Consider the following 16,107-nt stretch of genomic DNA (forward strand, 5'->3'; position numbering starts at 1 on the left):
AACTGGGGCTTTTTTTCCCAATGCCCCACTCTCCCCACCCACCCCCAGCATAAGTAACAAGAGGCCATTTTCTGAAGGTCATCTGAACGATTTCAAAGGCGATAACAAATCAGAATGTTCCCTGCATCTAATATCAAACAGGTCTGGTGCCAACACTTATTAGAGAAATCGGATTCAGCCCCCCTTTCACCCAAACACACACACATCCAGCTTTGAAGTGGAAAGAATGCAGGGATCAGAAATTACCCGAGAGACAGCTCTGCCTGTCTTTGAAGCTTTCCTTTGATACTACTATTTCTTTTCCTCTCTTACGCTAGGAGGCTAAAAGCTGCCTTTTCTTATTGATATGTGGTAATTAATGAAGCCATAGCATTAACATAACCCAAGTTCCTTAACATGATAATTCAACAGAGACACTTATATTCCTTTAGTTAAGTCTAACGGAGGCAAAAATAGGAATTTGGCAAGGCAGCAGTGTTAAGTACCCACTCTAAATACGCCCTGTCGAGGTGGTTCTTGGTCTCTGCATCCAAAGAAAAGCAGGGTATTACTATGCCAAAAAATCCCAATGTTTTTATTTTTATTGGCAGACTACTAATGGCTCAGCTGACAATAAGCCTGCCCTGCAAGGGTGAGCTGCATAGCTTCATTTATTCAGGAATCAGGACAACACTAGTAATTAATTACTATCCACGGTTAAATTCCAGTGCACAATGAGTATGTCAGAGTTTGAAATTAAGGGTGGCATGGTGCCATCACTAAAACCACGGGGCTAATTAAAATGCATCAGTATGTGGTGGACACAACGGGTTAGTACGGTAAGCAAGAGAGACTGCAGAGTGATCAGCATCCAGAACCCACGACATGACAGAGGCTGCCAGATCTGACCTATTGTTTTTGCAAAGTGTCACCAAAAACGTCTAATTTATACAGCTGGCAACTTGGCAAAGACATATTCTGCAGGGTTTGTGAATAATTCATGAGAGAAGTACATGAAGCACTTAAGAAATGCAATGATTCTTCATCTGTATAAGCAAAGCTCGAAAATAAACCCCCAGAATCCAGTGTCTTATTTTACTCACTGCAAGCTGAAGACTTCTATTTTTCCACCTTAATTTTGAAAGTATTCAAATCTCTAAGAGGGAGTACCCAATTTAACTAGACTTCAGTAGAGCAGAAACCGCGTGAAGCTTTCACGTAAGTACCTGTCAACCTACACAGCACAACGTACAAGCACACAGCAAGCTAAAGCAACCTGGATAATGCAATGTCAGCTTTCCTGCGTAACTGCTAGTATGCCACCACACACAGTGCCACAACTACGAGAAACACCCATATTTGTTTTTTTTCTGGACCTGCCTAAGTAATGGACCAGAAGACTATCAACGCCTCTGCTGTTTGCACTCTTCTCTTCCTTTTTTCTTCCCAGTAATGCAAAATTTGCCAAAACAGTTGTACTTTCAGAGATAAATAATGACTCCCCTGATCACCAAGCAAATTGCTGGCCTCTTCTGTGCACACTCCATTTTTCACTTATTGTCTGTGTGATCATTCAGTCTCCCGATGATAGGCATTTCTTCTTTTGTTGAATACTGTTGAATATATTTTGTTGCCCCAAACCCCGCTCTACTTGGAGAGAGCCCCCCAGTGAATTTCACTTTTGTTACTTAAAGGACCTTCAGCCTTGTGCAGTTAGGAGGATGACTCAACAGACCCTCATTCAGCTATTTAAGTGTAAAGAAGCATGACAACTTATCCGGGGTCCCTTCTTCAACATGGCTTACCGAAAAGATAGGAGCTTTAAAACTGCCATATTGTATGATACCACCTAGTTAATCTTATCTCTGCCATTTACAAATAATAAATGCTTCCTAGGAATACATAAGCAAACCCTCAAATCAGCAATTACTGTGTAAACTGCTCACTGGAAAAACCATCACCTCCTACTGTGATCCTGGGGGTTCTCCGTATTTTTTGTTATTTAATAAAGATGATACTCGCCGATCTCCTTTTCATACTCTTCTGTGTCTCTTCCGAATGCTAGCGCATTTTTCCCCCCCTATCAGGCTAGAAACTGAGAAGCTAGAATAGTACGGTGAAGCCTCACTGGAGTACTTTCCCAACAGCATCTGTTGTGACAGGGAAGGAATTGGAACGGACTATGTTTGCAATTGACTGTAATCGCTCATTCCCAGCAGGCACAATAAGTAAAGCGAATGATTGCAAGAGCACAATCTTATTCTTACTCTCCAATTACCAGCGTAGTTAATTAGTGAAAAAGAGGGAGCTCACTGTTTGTCAATATGTGCTCCAGTTGGCAAAACTAGCAAGCTACGCATTTATTCAATCTTCCAAGCCAAATTTGCTCATGATTTAAGTGGCTGCAACTCCAATTCTACTTAAGTCGAATGAAATATTCTCATTTATGCCTACAAAGCAGGCCTTCAGGTTTGCGAACGCCCTGGGATGGCCCAACGGAATAGCAAACTGCCACGGAAAGGTCACAGGTTCATGCAGCCTCGTGGGAGCAGTCGCATAGCCTAGCTTTGGACACAGAAAGCTAAATCAGTAGAAAACAGACTCCCCTGCAGACTGGCTTAAAGCAAGAAAATAAGCCAGGTGTTAGCACTGATGCTCTGGAGAAGCTGAACTGCTCCCCACTGACAGCAGACAAAGGTTAGTGCCCTGTGCCCAAAGCTGGCCTTGGCGAGTCCCACTCTGCCCCTCACAGCAAACGATGACAGAGAAACAGTATACGGCTCTCAAGAGAGTTAACCTTGAGCTAAACAGAAGCCCAATGGCAGATGCCGACTTTCAGAAAGGAACTCTTTTACTTAGCTTTTCAGGATATATAGCATTATTATATTTCAAGGGAGCTTCAAAGGAAACTGGATTCATCAGAGAAAATGAGCACACCCAAATGAAGTGCGACACAGGAATCCATCAAGCACTGTCAGTGCTCTTTAGGCAGACTATCATTTCACTTCCAAGCAGAATTTGGGGTGAAGAGGGGCTGGTGCTGTAAGTCTGTATTTATATGCTAATATACAGGGAGTACAGTGCAGCTGCTTCTGTGGCAAAGTGGTATTTAAACCTGCATATTTGAATAATGCAAATCAAAATCAGGCAATTTTTATTTTACTATTTCCTAGGCCAATCACCCGCCCTTCCAGTGAGATTCTCTCACCTGGGAAATAGAGCTGTACCATTTCCTTCAGCAGATCAGCTCCCGGCCTTTTCTAGAGAACAGAGGTTCAGACTCAGAGCCGCTGAACTCTGGGTGAGTACACAACGTGCTTCTGTGTGCTAAAACACAGTTATCGCTTTTGAAACGAAAAAAGTCTCACCTCATTATAACATGGCCTATGGGTGCCAAGTACTCATCTTGATATAATGAACTTTTTATTTTAATAGGCTTCATAATCAGAAGAGAAAGCTCCAGAGAGAAAATGTGAAACATGGAAGTATTTAGTACTGTTACTGGCAAAGAGGAGTCCTGGCGGATGTCTCGGTAAGAGAGACCATTCCACCCTGAAAAGAGAAACAAGCTGAGCTGAAGGCCGTCAGGTTCCATTAACATCTTCTGATGCACTAAAGAGAGCCATATGGAGTGTGTGCAGTCAGAGGAAATTTGAGGGTTCAAGCAGGGTGAATTGTTCATGAAACAAGTCACTTGTGGGAACAGGTAACATTTGCTTTAATAGCTGCTGCTCAAGATGTGCTATTACTGACAGGCAAATTATTGAGGACTACCTACCAATGACTTGCACAGTTGCGTTTATCAAGTTGAGCACAAAACTAGCCCAAGATTTCCCAATGGCTCTCAGAAAAGAGAAATCTGAACCTTGGGCTATTGATGTGCTGGTACAATGAAAAAAACGTTTTCTCAGTAGACACTATTAACGAGGCAACTGGGGTCCTAAGGTGATAAATTAGAAATTCAAGCAAAGGCTTCAGAGCTTAGAAAGAAGTCAGACATTTGGGTATGAAAAATCCAAGCAAAGCATGATAAATTTAAACCGGAGCATTCTGCAAAACATCCATAGAGTCTTTTGACAGTTTTATGTTTCTAGCATGATTGTGATGGGATTCCTGTTGTCTGTCATTTAAATACCAGGTAAAAGTAAAATTTAATGTTGCTGGATATACAATAACCTACCTTGCCATCTTCAGTATAGACATTTTCATTGTACCCTTTTACTATTGTCCGGTCAATGAAGAGGCTCCGCATCACCACTATCACTTTTAACACTTTTCCTAAGGTAACCTGTGAAGAACAAGAGAAGGACAAAAACAAGCTCAAGGAGAGTTGATGGTGTCTGAATTCACAAGACTGTCAAGTTAACAGCTTAAGTTGATGCAATTTCAGTTTTCAATATTTTATAGACAGACCAAAATAAAAGATCTAAAACCACTATCTGTGTTATGAGGAAGAGATAGACTATAAAGTGCAGAACAAACAAACAAACATTCATTTGCAACTGAAAATGTATGAATTCACAGAATTCCCTTGTGTAGACATGACACTGCCAAGCAAGTCTCTCAATTTTATTAACACTACAACTCAATAACTTGTCAAAAACAATAAGCAAATGTGATTAGTTTCAATGTATTTGATATTCTCCAATATAAGTCCACTTAGAGAAAAATAATTTGAAAGAAGAATCAGACTCTTCTAATGCTAGCTTTTAAAAGCATGCCATGAGTTCAATGGAAAACATTTTAGGTCCAATAAAAATGTAAAATTATTTAAAAGGAAACTATAGCTAGAAAGTAAAAATGTTACATTTTCAAAGGTTTAATTTTCTTCTGTGAAAGCGGTAAAGTGTAAAGAATAAAACTAGTATCATGGAAAACATATAGGGTCAGTCAGAGTACAACAGAATTAAGTCTAAATTATTTTATTGACAAAAATGCAATAATGAAGGCATTTTAATCTAAAAATCAATTTACATTTCAAAGATGAACTTGCACTTCAATATTGTTAAGACGTGCGTCTAACAATAATTCTGTCTTTGTGTTTTGTTATACAAAGATTATTAGAGTTTTTCCTCACCCACAAAAGCATAAAACTGAGATAAAAAAGAAACAATTACTTAATTTTAATATTTCCCAACCAACAGCGGCTCATTTTCCATTGTCTGTATACCAACACCTCGTCCAGTATAGATTAACACAGGCTATAATAATTGTGTTTTTACTGCTAACCTCAGCATACAAATCCACACCCAAAGAAATCAGTCAATACACATCTTTATTGATTTGTTATGTGTTTTTCCTTTTTAACTCCTGCTAATGACTCCTTCCTACCACCTTGTTTCAACACGAGTAACCTCAACCTGATGCTGACTAAGAGGCAAATCAACTCTGAAGTGCCAAGACGCTTCCCCCCCCCCCGCCCCCGCCAAGGAGGAAGACAGAAAATCTGGCACAAAGACTCCATCTCAAAGCTGATGCAGGGACCATGCTGCTGAAGGAGGGTTAGGAGGGGAAATGGCAATAGGAACGGGATGACAATACAGGACTTTGCAGAACAGTTACCTAAACTGCTCTAAATGCTGCTTATTATATCACTATATAGCAGGACAGAGTTACAAATCATGAAAGGCAATTCTTTGGCACGGGACATGGAGAACGCAGCTCTAGGAGAGAAGAGTCTAAACAACATGGAAGAACAAATTGACAGCAAGAGAGAGGACAGGGAAACGAGAAGGGAAAAGAGTCAATGATAGACTTCAAGACGACAGGCTGCTAGGCATAATTTTGCAAGAACATGAAGAGAAAAAGCAGGTCAGAAGAATGGGGAAATTTTTGAAGAAAAATGTTACAGGCTGAAGTAGGGTAACTTTTATCAAGGCCTGAGTTATGCACGTACCATGAATAGCTTTTTCTGGTTCCTACCTTCTTACAATATTTTCTGAACATGTATGAAACTGCCTAGTGTTCTCAGGCAACCATATCATAATACCAGGCACTGTAAATTTGGGTCTAAATGTAGTTAACTTGCTGGGATACTCTGTAATAAGCCCTAGTTGGTCTGCAAATAAAGGAAATTGAGTTATTTCAGCATCTACCACTGTATCAATTAAGTTAAAAATACAAAGTCATGACCCAGAGATGCCCGATCTATGGTCCTGATCATCCACTAGAATCAGAAAGACAGTTTTGTCATAACTGCTAAGATGAGGAAACGGAGTAATTTCGAAAAAAGTTGTCAGCACACCTAAGAGTTAACAGTTTTTTATTTATTCTTCTACCTTAGTAAGCATGGCACTTTGCTAGGATATAGGTCTACTGAGAGAACTAACTCTCATAACTTCACTCTAGGCCTCAACCATATACAGTAAAATTAAAAGGAGAAGAAGAAATTTTAAACAAAAAGAAAATAAATCTTCGTAATGGAAGAGCAAAAAGGCTGCCTTACAAACACCCAGACCCAGCTTTATCTACAATATTTTTTATCTCCATTGCCTTCACACACTTTAGTGGATGCTCACTTCTTTCCTCTTCCCTTAGGTTTTGCATTCACGATACCTCACGTTGCTGCCAGGTGGAAAAAAAATTGGATGAAGTTGATCTGAAGCCTGCGTGGGATGTTCCTGAAAATCCTCAGAGTGAACAGTGGAACGTAACAAGCTGAAAAATCCCATGTTTGGCACTCCAGCTTGGTTGAATATACTTATTGCTGGCCTCAAACCTCCCCACAAGATTTACCTGCACAAAGGCTTTCAAAATGCTTCTGCATTAGCTCGTTGCCTTTTCCCAGGTCATCTGTTTTCATACCCTTCCAACGATTCACTCCACACTTTCAGAATCTGTCACAGCTACCCAGACCCCAGCTATCATCCATCATGCAATACTGAAAGGTCAAATTCTGCAGACTGGTCTGGGACAGCAGCCTCGATCACCCACTTGCTTGAATGTCAAACAAGCAGGGTTACACTGTCTCCCCCACGTGCAAGGAGCTGTGTAAAACCATCCTTAGATGGGTACCTAAGACTGTGAGCTCCCTGAGGAAGGCACTATTGTTGCAATCTCAACTTAGACAATAGTTTGTGCAAGGGGATCCTCTCTGGGAGTAGGGGCATCCAGGCATCGTGGCAATACAAATGAACGATAGAGTACATTGCAACCTTGGCCGGGTTAGTGCTAGGTTGTCTGAATTAGCTCTTACAGTGCTCTGGCACCGAAATAGAAAACTTTCCTATTTTGTACGGCTGTTGTTTTGACATGGGATTCCTGTAGATTTTACACTGGCTGGAAGAGAGATCGGGACTTTCAGATCATTTTTGCAGGACCATATCATTCGTTAAGTCTGACAGAAGCAGAAATTTTGTAAAACTAAGCGCAGCTCAGAGAAATTATAGTTCATCATTTTAACAGCATTGAAAGAATGAGGCTAATAGTACAAAGAATGAACAACAGCCTGTCACTAGACTGGAGGATGCTGTTAGATCTGGAAACCAAAAGTATGCTCCACAGCTATTTTCAGGGTAAAGCACATTCCGTATTGCACACAATAAATGGGATAACCTTTATTTTCTCCTCTAATAATCAAGACTTGTAACTGTTTTCAGGACTTAATGTTTTTGTTCACCTCAACTGTATTTTAGAAATCGTGTTTTCCAGCAAACCATTTTCTTTCAATGCCTGCTCATCTTAGCTAACTGGAGTGCATGTTCAGAAAAGATCTATGTATGGAATGTAATCTACACCTACAGTCATACAACTGCGTCCCTACAGATCACCTGAAAGAAGGTAATAAAAAACTAATGGCTCTGGTAAAAACGTAATTTGATAGTTCTGCTCTCAGCTCCAGTAGTGCAGGTCTCTCCTTCTGGAGGTCAGGACTCACCCAGATGGTCCCTATTTAATGGGCACTGAAATGTCCCTGTATTTCCACAGATACCAGCGGAAAGAAACTTCGTTATACAGAAAAGATACCTTTCAATTGTGACAAAAGGACAACAATTTCCTTCCTAAGCCAACTTTTCCTATTAAATTTCAACTTCTTTTGTCGATATCCTGTTAAGACAGCACTTGGCTTTTTAATATTTCGCCTGAAGGATATATGCCAACTCGTCCTTGATGTAGAAAATTTTAATTCAAATCAATACATGTACAAGGTCACTTTAAAATTCAATTAATATGAATGAAAAAATACGCCTCACAGTTCTGTGAGCTGAAAATGGAACAGTTGCAAGTTAAATACTTCTGTAGCTTCTGTTTTGGTCTGTGTAATAACAATGTGCTTCTAACTTCCTTTTAACTAAAGTGTACTAAATTCAGACAGTTATGTTATTCATAAATCCCCTGCTTCCTAAAATGGCAAGCTCCAGAAGAAGGTAGGACAGGCAGCTGATTGAAATCTACAATATTATGCAGCTTTTCTGACAAAGATATATAAAATAAAAATCTTCTTGAAATATCCCAGTTTTAAAAATATTTTGTCTATCACCAAGATAATTCTCAAAGCGCATATGACAGACACTGTATGCCAAGAAAGGGGGAGGGGGAAACAGAATAATCAGTGAGAATGGCTTAGATAATTTCTTGTAAGACTGCTAAAAAAGTTCCCATTTAACATCACTTATGATTGGAAAAGTAGTAAGTACCTCTCCAAATAAGTCAGAATCAGGGTAAAAATTAGTTTACAAAACGAAAAGGATCAAAATTAATTTACCATCCAGAACTCTGCCTGAAGGAAATAGCTTGAAATTCCCCCCTTTAATTTTGCCTCCTCACTGAAATTGATACCACATGAAAAGCCCTTTCGCAAACAATTTTTAAAAATGTATTAACAAACGTTCTTTCTTCAAATTTATTCAAAAGTTTGGTATTAGGAAAACATATGCTGACAACACCAAGCTCCAACGCTTTGCAAAAAATTCCCAAAGCGCCAGATTTCCTCTCAGCATCCCAGGGAATTTGCTGCTGATTTGAGCTGCAGATGCTCTGCAATGCAGAGCTAAAAGAAAGAAAACATTATTTCCAGTTAACATGGGTACCACCCTGCTTGTATAAAAAGGAGCACAAGTTTGAACGCGTTTTTATTTGCCTTAGAAAACAATAAGGCAACAGCAAGCCAGTGATGTAACCAAGCTGTACGTATTCCCAGCAAAAGGCCAGACACCTGCTTCTTCCCATAGAGCCAGCCATAAGCTTGTCCTCCCACTCCTGTATCTATCTTACTAATCAGTATAATGCCCAGAAATGGTATCTATACACTCGCTGAAAAATAAGGTTTTGTATGAAAAATAAAGTGAAAAAACCCCACCCAGACTTTCAACTAGTTATTTTTTTCCCTATATCTCATCTGCTGCTGGTATGAATGCTGCGCTTTCCCTCACGTGCTCATTATTCTTTAATGATGCCTATTTGTAAATAGCAAGATAAGATGCAATTAAGTCATTAGAGTCTAAATACACAAACATACTAATTAGGTTCTTTACAAGGATTTCTTTTTTTATGTGAGGGCTGGAATTTACCTTTCATTAATCTAACCTAATTGCAATAGTGCATGATAAAACGTCAACATAAACGAAGGACTTTAAACGATTTTTGCCATATTAGGGATGAGCTGGTGATCCTCTCCCTTGGTAACAGGGCATATTCTCTTAATAAAGCGAACAAACTGGCACAGAATATTGTTGAAAGGTTAAAAGACAGATTTTGCCAGCGGCCAGTCACACTTAGGGAAGGGTCACCCTAGTCCAGCATTGCTACAGATGATGAAATGGATTCTGCCTCTTTTTCCATTCTAAATTATAGCACACCAGGAATATTACAGGATGAAAAAGATGTCCCATCTTGCAGAATATAAATCTATGGGAATATCAACACAGCCCTGTGAGCCTTTGGGACTGGACAGCAACCCTGGGGCACAGGAACCCTGTGGAGGGAGCAAAGCTGAGGCAATTTCTTGCTGGTCTTCCTCTACTTTTTCTACTCTTGCTCACTTCCCATCAAAAGGCCCCTCCTCAACTTCCTCATTCTTTTATTAGACAAACAGAGAATAATTTACAATTTACTTGCCACCCCCTGCTCACATACTTTGCTGATTCAGGACACTCTTCCTCCACATATGTGACCTCAAAAGCTAGCTCAATGCTCTTTAAATGCTGCTTCTCAATCTTAAGAGACAAACTGTGAAGCCACCCCAGTCACAACAGCCCCACTAGGAGCTCAGAAGCGATTCCTCAAGATTCAGCTCACACAAGAGATCCTTAAACATCCCAGTACCTCCATCAAACACCACAACCTAGCTAGGGTCTCCAAGAGAGAAAATCCCCAAATTAGCGTTCATCATACATGCCTAAAATTAGGCACTTAAGCCACCAAACGCGGTCATCAAATCTATATCCCTGTCACACAGCTGCCTACCTCTACCAGTGCCTACTGTGCACTAGCTGCCTAATGAGCCACCAGACTGGTAAGGAGGAACGCTCCCGCTGCTAAGCATTTTGGAGAAAAGCGACGGGTTTGAAAACAACAGCATTAAATTGTTTCCGATCAAGTATGACATCAATACTAACTTCAAATCACTTAGCAAAGTTGTCCCTGCCCCAGTTCAAGATTAGGGTCTCTTGAACAAAAATCAGTTCGGTGGCCTTTCTTAACGGGCAAGTGATACATTTCAGAATCCATTTTTCCAACAGAAAGTAATAACGATTTTATGTAAAACCGATAAACAAAAAAGAGACAAGAAATCGTTCTGGTTTAGTGAACAGATGCCTAGCCTATTTGCAATTAATACAGCCCACCTCCATACAATCAGACTGTTTAAAATGCTTGGAACAAGACTTGAAAGTTGAAATGCAAATGTGTCTGATTTTATAGAGAATGAATAAAATTGTATAAAAACTTGTTTCATATTTTTATATGAAAGATCTAGTAAAAATCTACGCAGTGGTATAAATTTATGAAATTAATTTAGCATCAAAAAATCTGTAAGATAATACAAAAAGAAGAAATCATGATTTCTGCCATGAGCTTTGGTTTGGCAGAAAGAATTCAATTTTTCAAACTGGAAGTTAATTATACATATAATTATCCTTTAGAAACAGCTCAAATAACAGAAAACTATTCAATTATCTGTAAAAATATTTACCCAGTGTTTGTAACTTTATAGTAGTGCTTTCACACAGCTTTACAAACACTGGGGAGACAAAGGATTTTAAAGACAAAGTAGTTCCCAGATGAAGACAAGAAAATAAGTTTCTACACCTATATTAGGACTGGCTAGGTACATGGGCCTAAGGAAGTTGTTATTTGTCAATTGGAAAATAGGGCTAATGTTTACCATTTTCTAAAATATTTCTGATATCAATGAATGAATTGTACACAGGAATTAAGTGTTTCACATTGGAAAAATATTCTGAATTTTGATAATGGAAACAAGGTGCGTGAAACAATCATGTAATAATCACACCATCAAGTTATTTTATTAGAAAAAACAATGTATATCTAGGAATACATCTAATCTTCCAAAACAAGCAAAAATCTAGGTATTTTTCATTAATTAAAAATCAATTCATGTTTTCTTAACATATGAGATGAGGTTTATCTATTTACAATTCCTGGCATTTGACCAACAAAATCTCACAAAAACCTTAAGGAGTCCGCAGTTCCCTCTGCTGCTGCTGGAAATTAATTTTGCATAACACTGTTATTAAAGCTGATATAATTCTATGTTTAGTCTTTTTTATGCATAGTGCGATTAAAAGATTAATTGAAAAATCACTAGTGAAGATTGGGATTACACAGCACCTTGAAATGCCATGATAAACTGCTTTTAAAATCAGTTGAGGATTTCACACAGCTCTGAAAGGTTTCAATTATTTATGTGTTTGGTCTGTGTAGCATAAATCCAGACTAATGAGGTACAATTGCTGTGTATAAATCTAAAGTATAAAAAACCTCCTTATTGTCTGGAGGAAACAGTAACCTCAAAGGACGAGGAGGCAGCAACCTTTCAAGACCCAGCATTCAGGCTCTCAGGAATAGTCTATTTTTCTCTTTGGTTAAAGTTCTCAGCTTATGTGAAAGCTGTAGCCTGGTTCGGGAGAACCCAGCTTAACACAAAGGTTTCTCGCCAGAAGAGTTTGACCAGCAGGCTCACACGGCTGCTAATTATTCCTCTTGAAATATCCACTGGATAAATCTTAGACCATGAAAGTCCCACCTCTACAGCTAAGGACATAAATTGATTTCCATGTGCACATGAAGCTGTAGAGTCTGGGGCTGAAACCTTCTGTATTAGGTCTTTTTCCTAAAGTTGATTTGTTTGGCAAAGTCTCCAGCTATTCTGAAGTTTCAAAGAATCTCACAGGTACTCCCTTCCCCTTTTTCCCCCCATCTCCTTCCTATCATTTGCACATTCTTAAAATACGTATAGTGCTTACCAGTGCCTTTGAAGATGAATACATGTCTTTTCTGATAAATGGAATAATTGTTTTTAAAGATGTTTTAATATAACAACTAGACCTCTGCATCAAAGACCTTCATAAGCGGTGGCAGGTTTGATATAAACAGTCCAAGGATGAAAATGGTTGCGACTATACAGTTAGTTAATTAACTCTGGGCAAACAGTATGGTTGTGAAATATTTTTAAATAAAATAAGCATTATCTGAATCCTTTGGTGTTGTGGTAAACCACGCTGCTGCAAGGGAGCAACTCCAAATCTAACTTGGGATAAGTTCAGAGTGAGAAATCACAAGTACTGAAGAAGCCTCCCTTCTTCTGGGGGAGGTGCTCTTCACACTGCCCATCCTGCAGCACCTTTCACTGAATGATTCGTGGCTGAAAACAGCAAAAGCTTCTGTAGCAGCCGGGGCCAGATGGAAAGTGCCATATTGGCAACATCAACTGAGACAGATGGGAAAGAGGGAAAACCTGCCTAGAAGAAAAAATGATAAACCCATCACACAATCACATACAAAAATACTTTAAAAACAATCTTTTTGATCTCTGATCCAAGGAAAATATGCATACCACTGGTTCAATACAGGGCTGCTATCTTGTAGCAACAATAACGTCCTTGATTTAGAGAGCATCTGCAACATGGAATTCATTAAATTGCTACTGCTTGTAAAAGGGGCTTCTTTTACAGTTACCACCCTACCTCATTCCTTATCAGTCATGTCCAAGATAATTTACCTAATTTCCTAATTGCACCTGAATCTTGAAAAGCGTCATCTATTTTCTGACCTCAAAAAGCCATTAGAAGTGGAAGGTCCTTGCCATATGCAGAAAGGGGCTCTAAGAGAATGGAAAGGGTTTCAAAGTAAGGAAGTAAACCCAGACATTTTTCTATAGCAAAATAATTAAATATAAAGTCAGCTTAAGAGGAAATGCAAAAGCTTCCAAGACTTATAGCTTCCTAAGACTGCACTGATTAATTCAATTCTTTTCTGGAATATATTGTTCCACTTGGTGAATCCAACAATTGCAGATTAAATATTTTAATGCCAGCTGTTTATTTTAAACTCTGACTCAGTTAATCTCTTGCAAATTTGAGGCTGTTCAAAGAAAGTTAATAATGGGATGTTAGACAGTTGATTAATTAAAACTAAACATAATCACAGCTATACTTACTATAGAGAAATTAACAGCACCTTTGAAAAAGACAGGCAAAAATCTAACCATAATAGTGTTTTAACGTCAACAAACTCTAAAAACAATATAAAATCTAAGGAGCAATCCTAACTTCGACTTATATTGACTCAACAAGTTTGTTTTGACAAAATAGCTGATTTTCAGATTCACTTCACCATTTGCTTGAAAACCAGAAATATACTCACATGTACACTACACCCAAACCTTTTGTAATAGCTCATGTGAGAAAGTAAAAAATAAGAGGAAGTGCCATGAGAAATCTCAGATGGAAAAGACTGATCTGGTCTCAGTTCTCCACCTGCGTATACAGTATATTTTCTAGTTCTATTTAAAATTTGGCAAAAGATGTGACTTCTGCCTTTCACCCTACTAGAGGAAAATCAGCATCCAATTGCTACGCTACAGATTCCACTTCCACATTGCTGTCTTAGAGTAAAAGCTTTGAAGACTTCTCTTGCTATAAGCACAACAGCTGCCTGTGAAAATTGATGTGAACAATAGGTTCTTCTGGAATGAAATCTTGCTTGGTCAGGCAGAAATAAGTCGTATGTATTGGACTTGTTTATCTCTAATCCAGCCTTTACTGCTCATTTACTTCAAAGGCAAATTCTTGACTTCATCATATAGCAGAAATTCACTGACCCAAGAACAATTTGAACAAATTTAAATCATATTAGTTTCCTCCTTATTTTCTTCCTCCCACCACTCTTTTCCTTCCTAATTATCATGATTAAGACTCATTCATTGCCAAGACTGCTGAAAAACACAGTGAATATTTGAGTTTGCACTCATATTTCTACAATCACATTTAACAATAAAAAGCAATAGCTCTTTTGTTTAAAGGTGAAATTCTTTTTATCGCTCATTTGCCTAAGAGCAAGAAAGATTCTACACTGCTGTCACAAATGAAGAACAGTATGTTTCTGAAAAAAATATCCTTAATAACCTGCATTTTAGGAACAGTAATTCAATCCCTTAAGAAATCCATCTCAAGGGATTAAATGATCCAACTTACCAGAAGCATTGCCGAGGTTCCATTTGGCCGGGACAGCTGGATAGACATTTCAGGGAACATCCTATCAATGCGATTGATCACATCATCAACATATCTACCAAACAAACCAGAACAACAGAATCAATACACACGTTCCTTATCACAGACTCATATTATTAGCCCTTTTTAACAACGTCCAAAGGACTTTCCTGAATTAATTTATCTTTTATACCTGCATATTCTTCAAAAACACATAATTCAAAAAGTTATTGATAAGAGGAAATATACCAAAAAGGCCCTATGTAAGTTGTTTTGAAAATTAATTTCTCTGCCCTTAAAAACATGCGCTCACTTAATTTTTAGTCCAAATCTGTCAGCCTCAAACTCTTGCCATCGTATTTCTACACTTTTGCCTCAGGGGGTCAAAGGATACATTATCAGAATTACTCTTCCAGCGTAGGAATTCACAGGTTGTCACCTCGTTACCCCCTCTTTGAAAAACTAAACAGATAGAGGTTTTCTCAAATTCTTCAGACTATTCTTAGGGGTTTTTTTCCTGAAACTTTCAAATTTATTTCATGCACTGGTGACTCTGAAATTGGCTAGTACATTCCAGGAGTTAGTCTGGGGTGACCAAACACAGAGGTAAAATAACATCCTTTCTGCTTGGCATAATCCCTCTGCTTTCACAGGCCAAAGCGAGCCGCATACATTTATCTTGGTTCCCTGGTACCGTATTAAGAGCTGACATCCATTAACAGCCAAAACTTCTTTCCAGGGACCTTATTTCCCAGGACACATCGCCCCATCCCATGGGCATGTCTCACATCCTTCAGCCATTCTTCTGGACACATTAAAATGCACAGTATTTGCTTTAGCAGAGTTTACAAGACAGTTCTGTGTCATCTCTGCACTAAGCTGTCCTCCAGTACTACTTTCAGTCCTCCTGAAGTACGCGGAAGAAGGGAGGGACACTGCTGCCTTGTTATCATATGCATCTACAAACTCTGCAACTTGATCAGATCCATGAATGAATTTATTGATAAAACTGTTTTCATGCTAGCCCACATACATGCTCTGAAAAAAAGATTTCGGAAAAATTGGTTGCTCCAGTTAGATTAACAGTGAAACTGAAAAATCTAATTATTTCCCTTTAACCTGCTTAAATAAAGGCAAAAAATGTTGAATTCTTGCTCTTCAAAGTTATTCAGTTCTAATATTAGTTGCTAAACCCCCCCCAAAACCAATGAGGTGCTATGCTCCAGTTGCTATTTTGCAAGGGATTAAAAGTCATCAGAAAAAAATGAAATAAAAATCAAGAAAGCTGCACTTACACAGCTGGTAAAGTCAGGCCACTTTGAAAGTAACACAAGAATGGAATTAGTTATGACAATTTTGCCTAAAAATCTTAATTCGCGCTTCTTGTTGTGCAGAAAAAAGTTTCCCCATTCACTTGAATGACTCATTAACAGCTTGCTTGCTGATAAGCAAAGTC

At 38.7% G+C, this 16,107-nt stretch overlaps 1 protein-coding gene across 2 annotated transcripts in view; it reads right to left on the minus strand.

The window, feature by feature from the left end:
• Positions 1-16,107, minus strand: part of MED27 (mediator complex subunit 27) — a 93,984-nt gene that overhangs the window by 14,217 nt on the left and 63,660 nt on the right. The window contains exons 4-5 of one of the 2 annotated variants that reach the window (XM_059828862.1): positions 14,634-14,727; positions 4,160-4,267 (exon numbers count right to left, since the gene is read on the minus strand). In XM_059828862.1, the coding sequence (XP_059684845.1) occupies positions 4,160-4,267; positions 14,634-14,727 (202 nt within the window). The remainder of the gene's footprint in view (positions 1-4,159; positions 4,268-14,633; positions 14,728-16,107) is intronic. The other variant, XM_059828863.1, reaches the window with a different exon arrangement.

Source organism: Gavia stellata, chromosome 24, assembly GCF_030936135.1.
Source record: "Gavia stellata isolate bGavSte3 chromosome 24, bGavSte3.hap2, whole genome shotgun sequence".
In the NCBI taxonomy this organism is placed as follows: domain Eukaryota; kingdom Metazoa; phylum Chordata; class Aves; order Gaviiformes; family Gaviidae; genus Gavia; species Gavia stellata.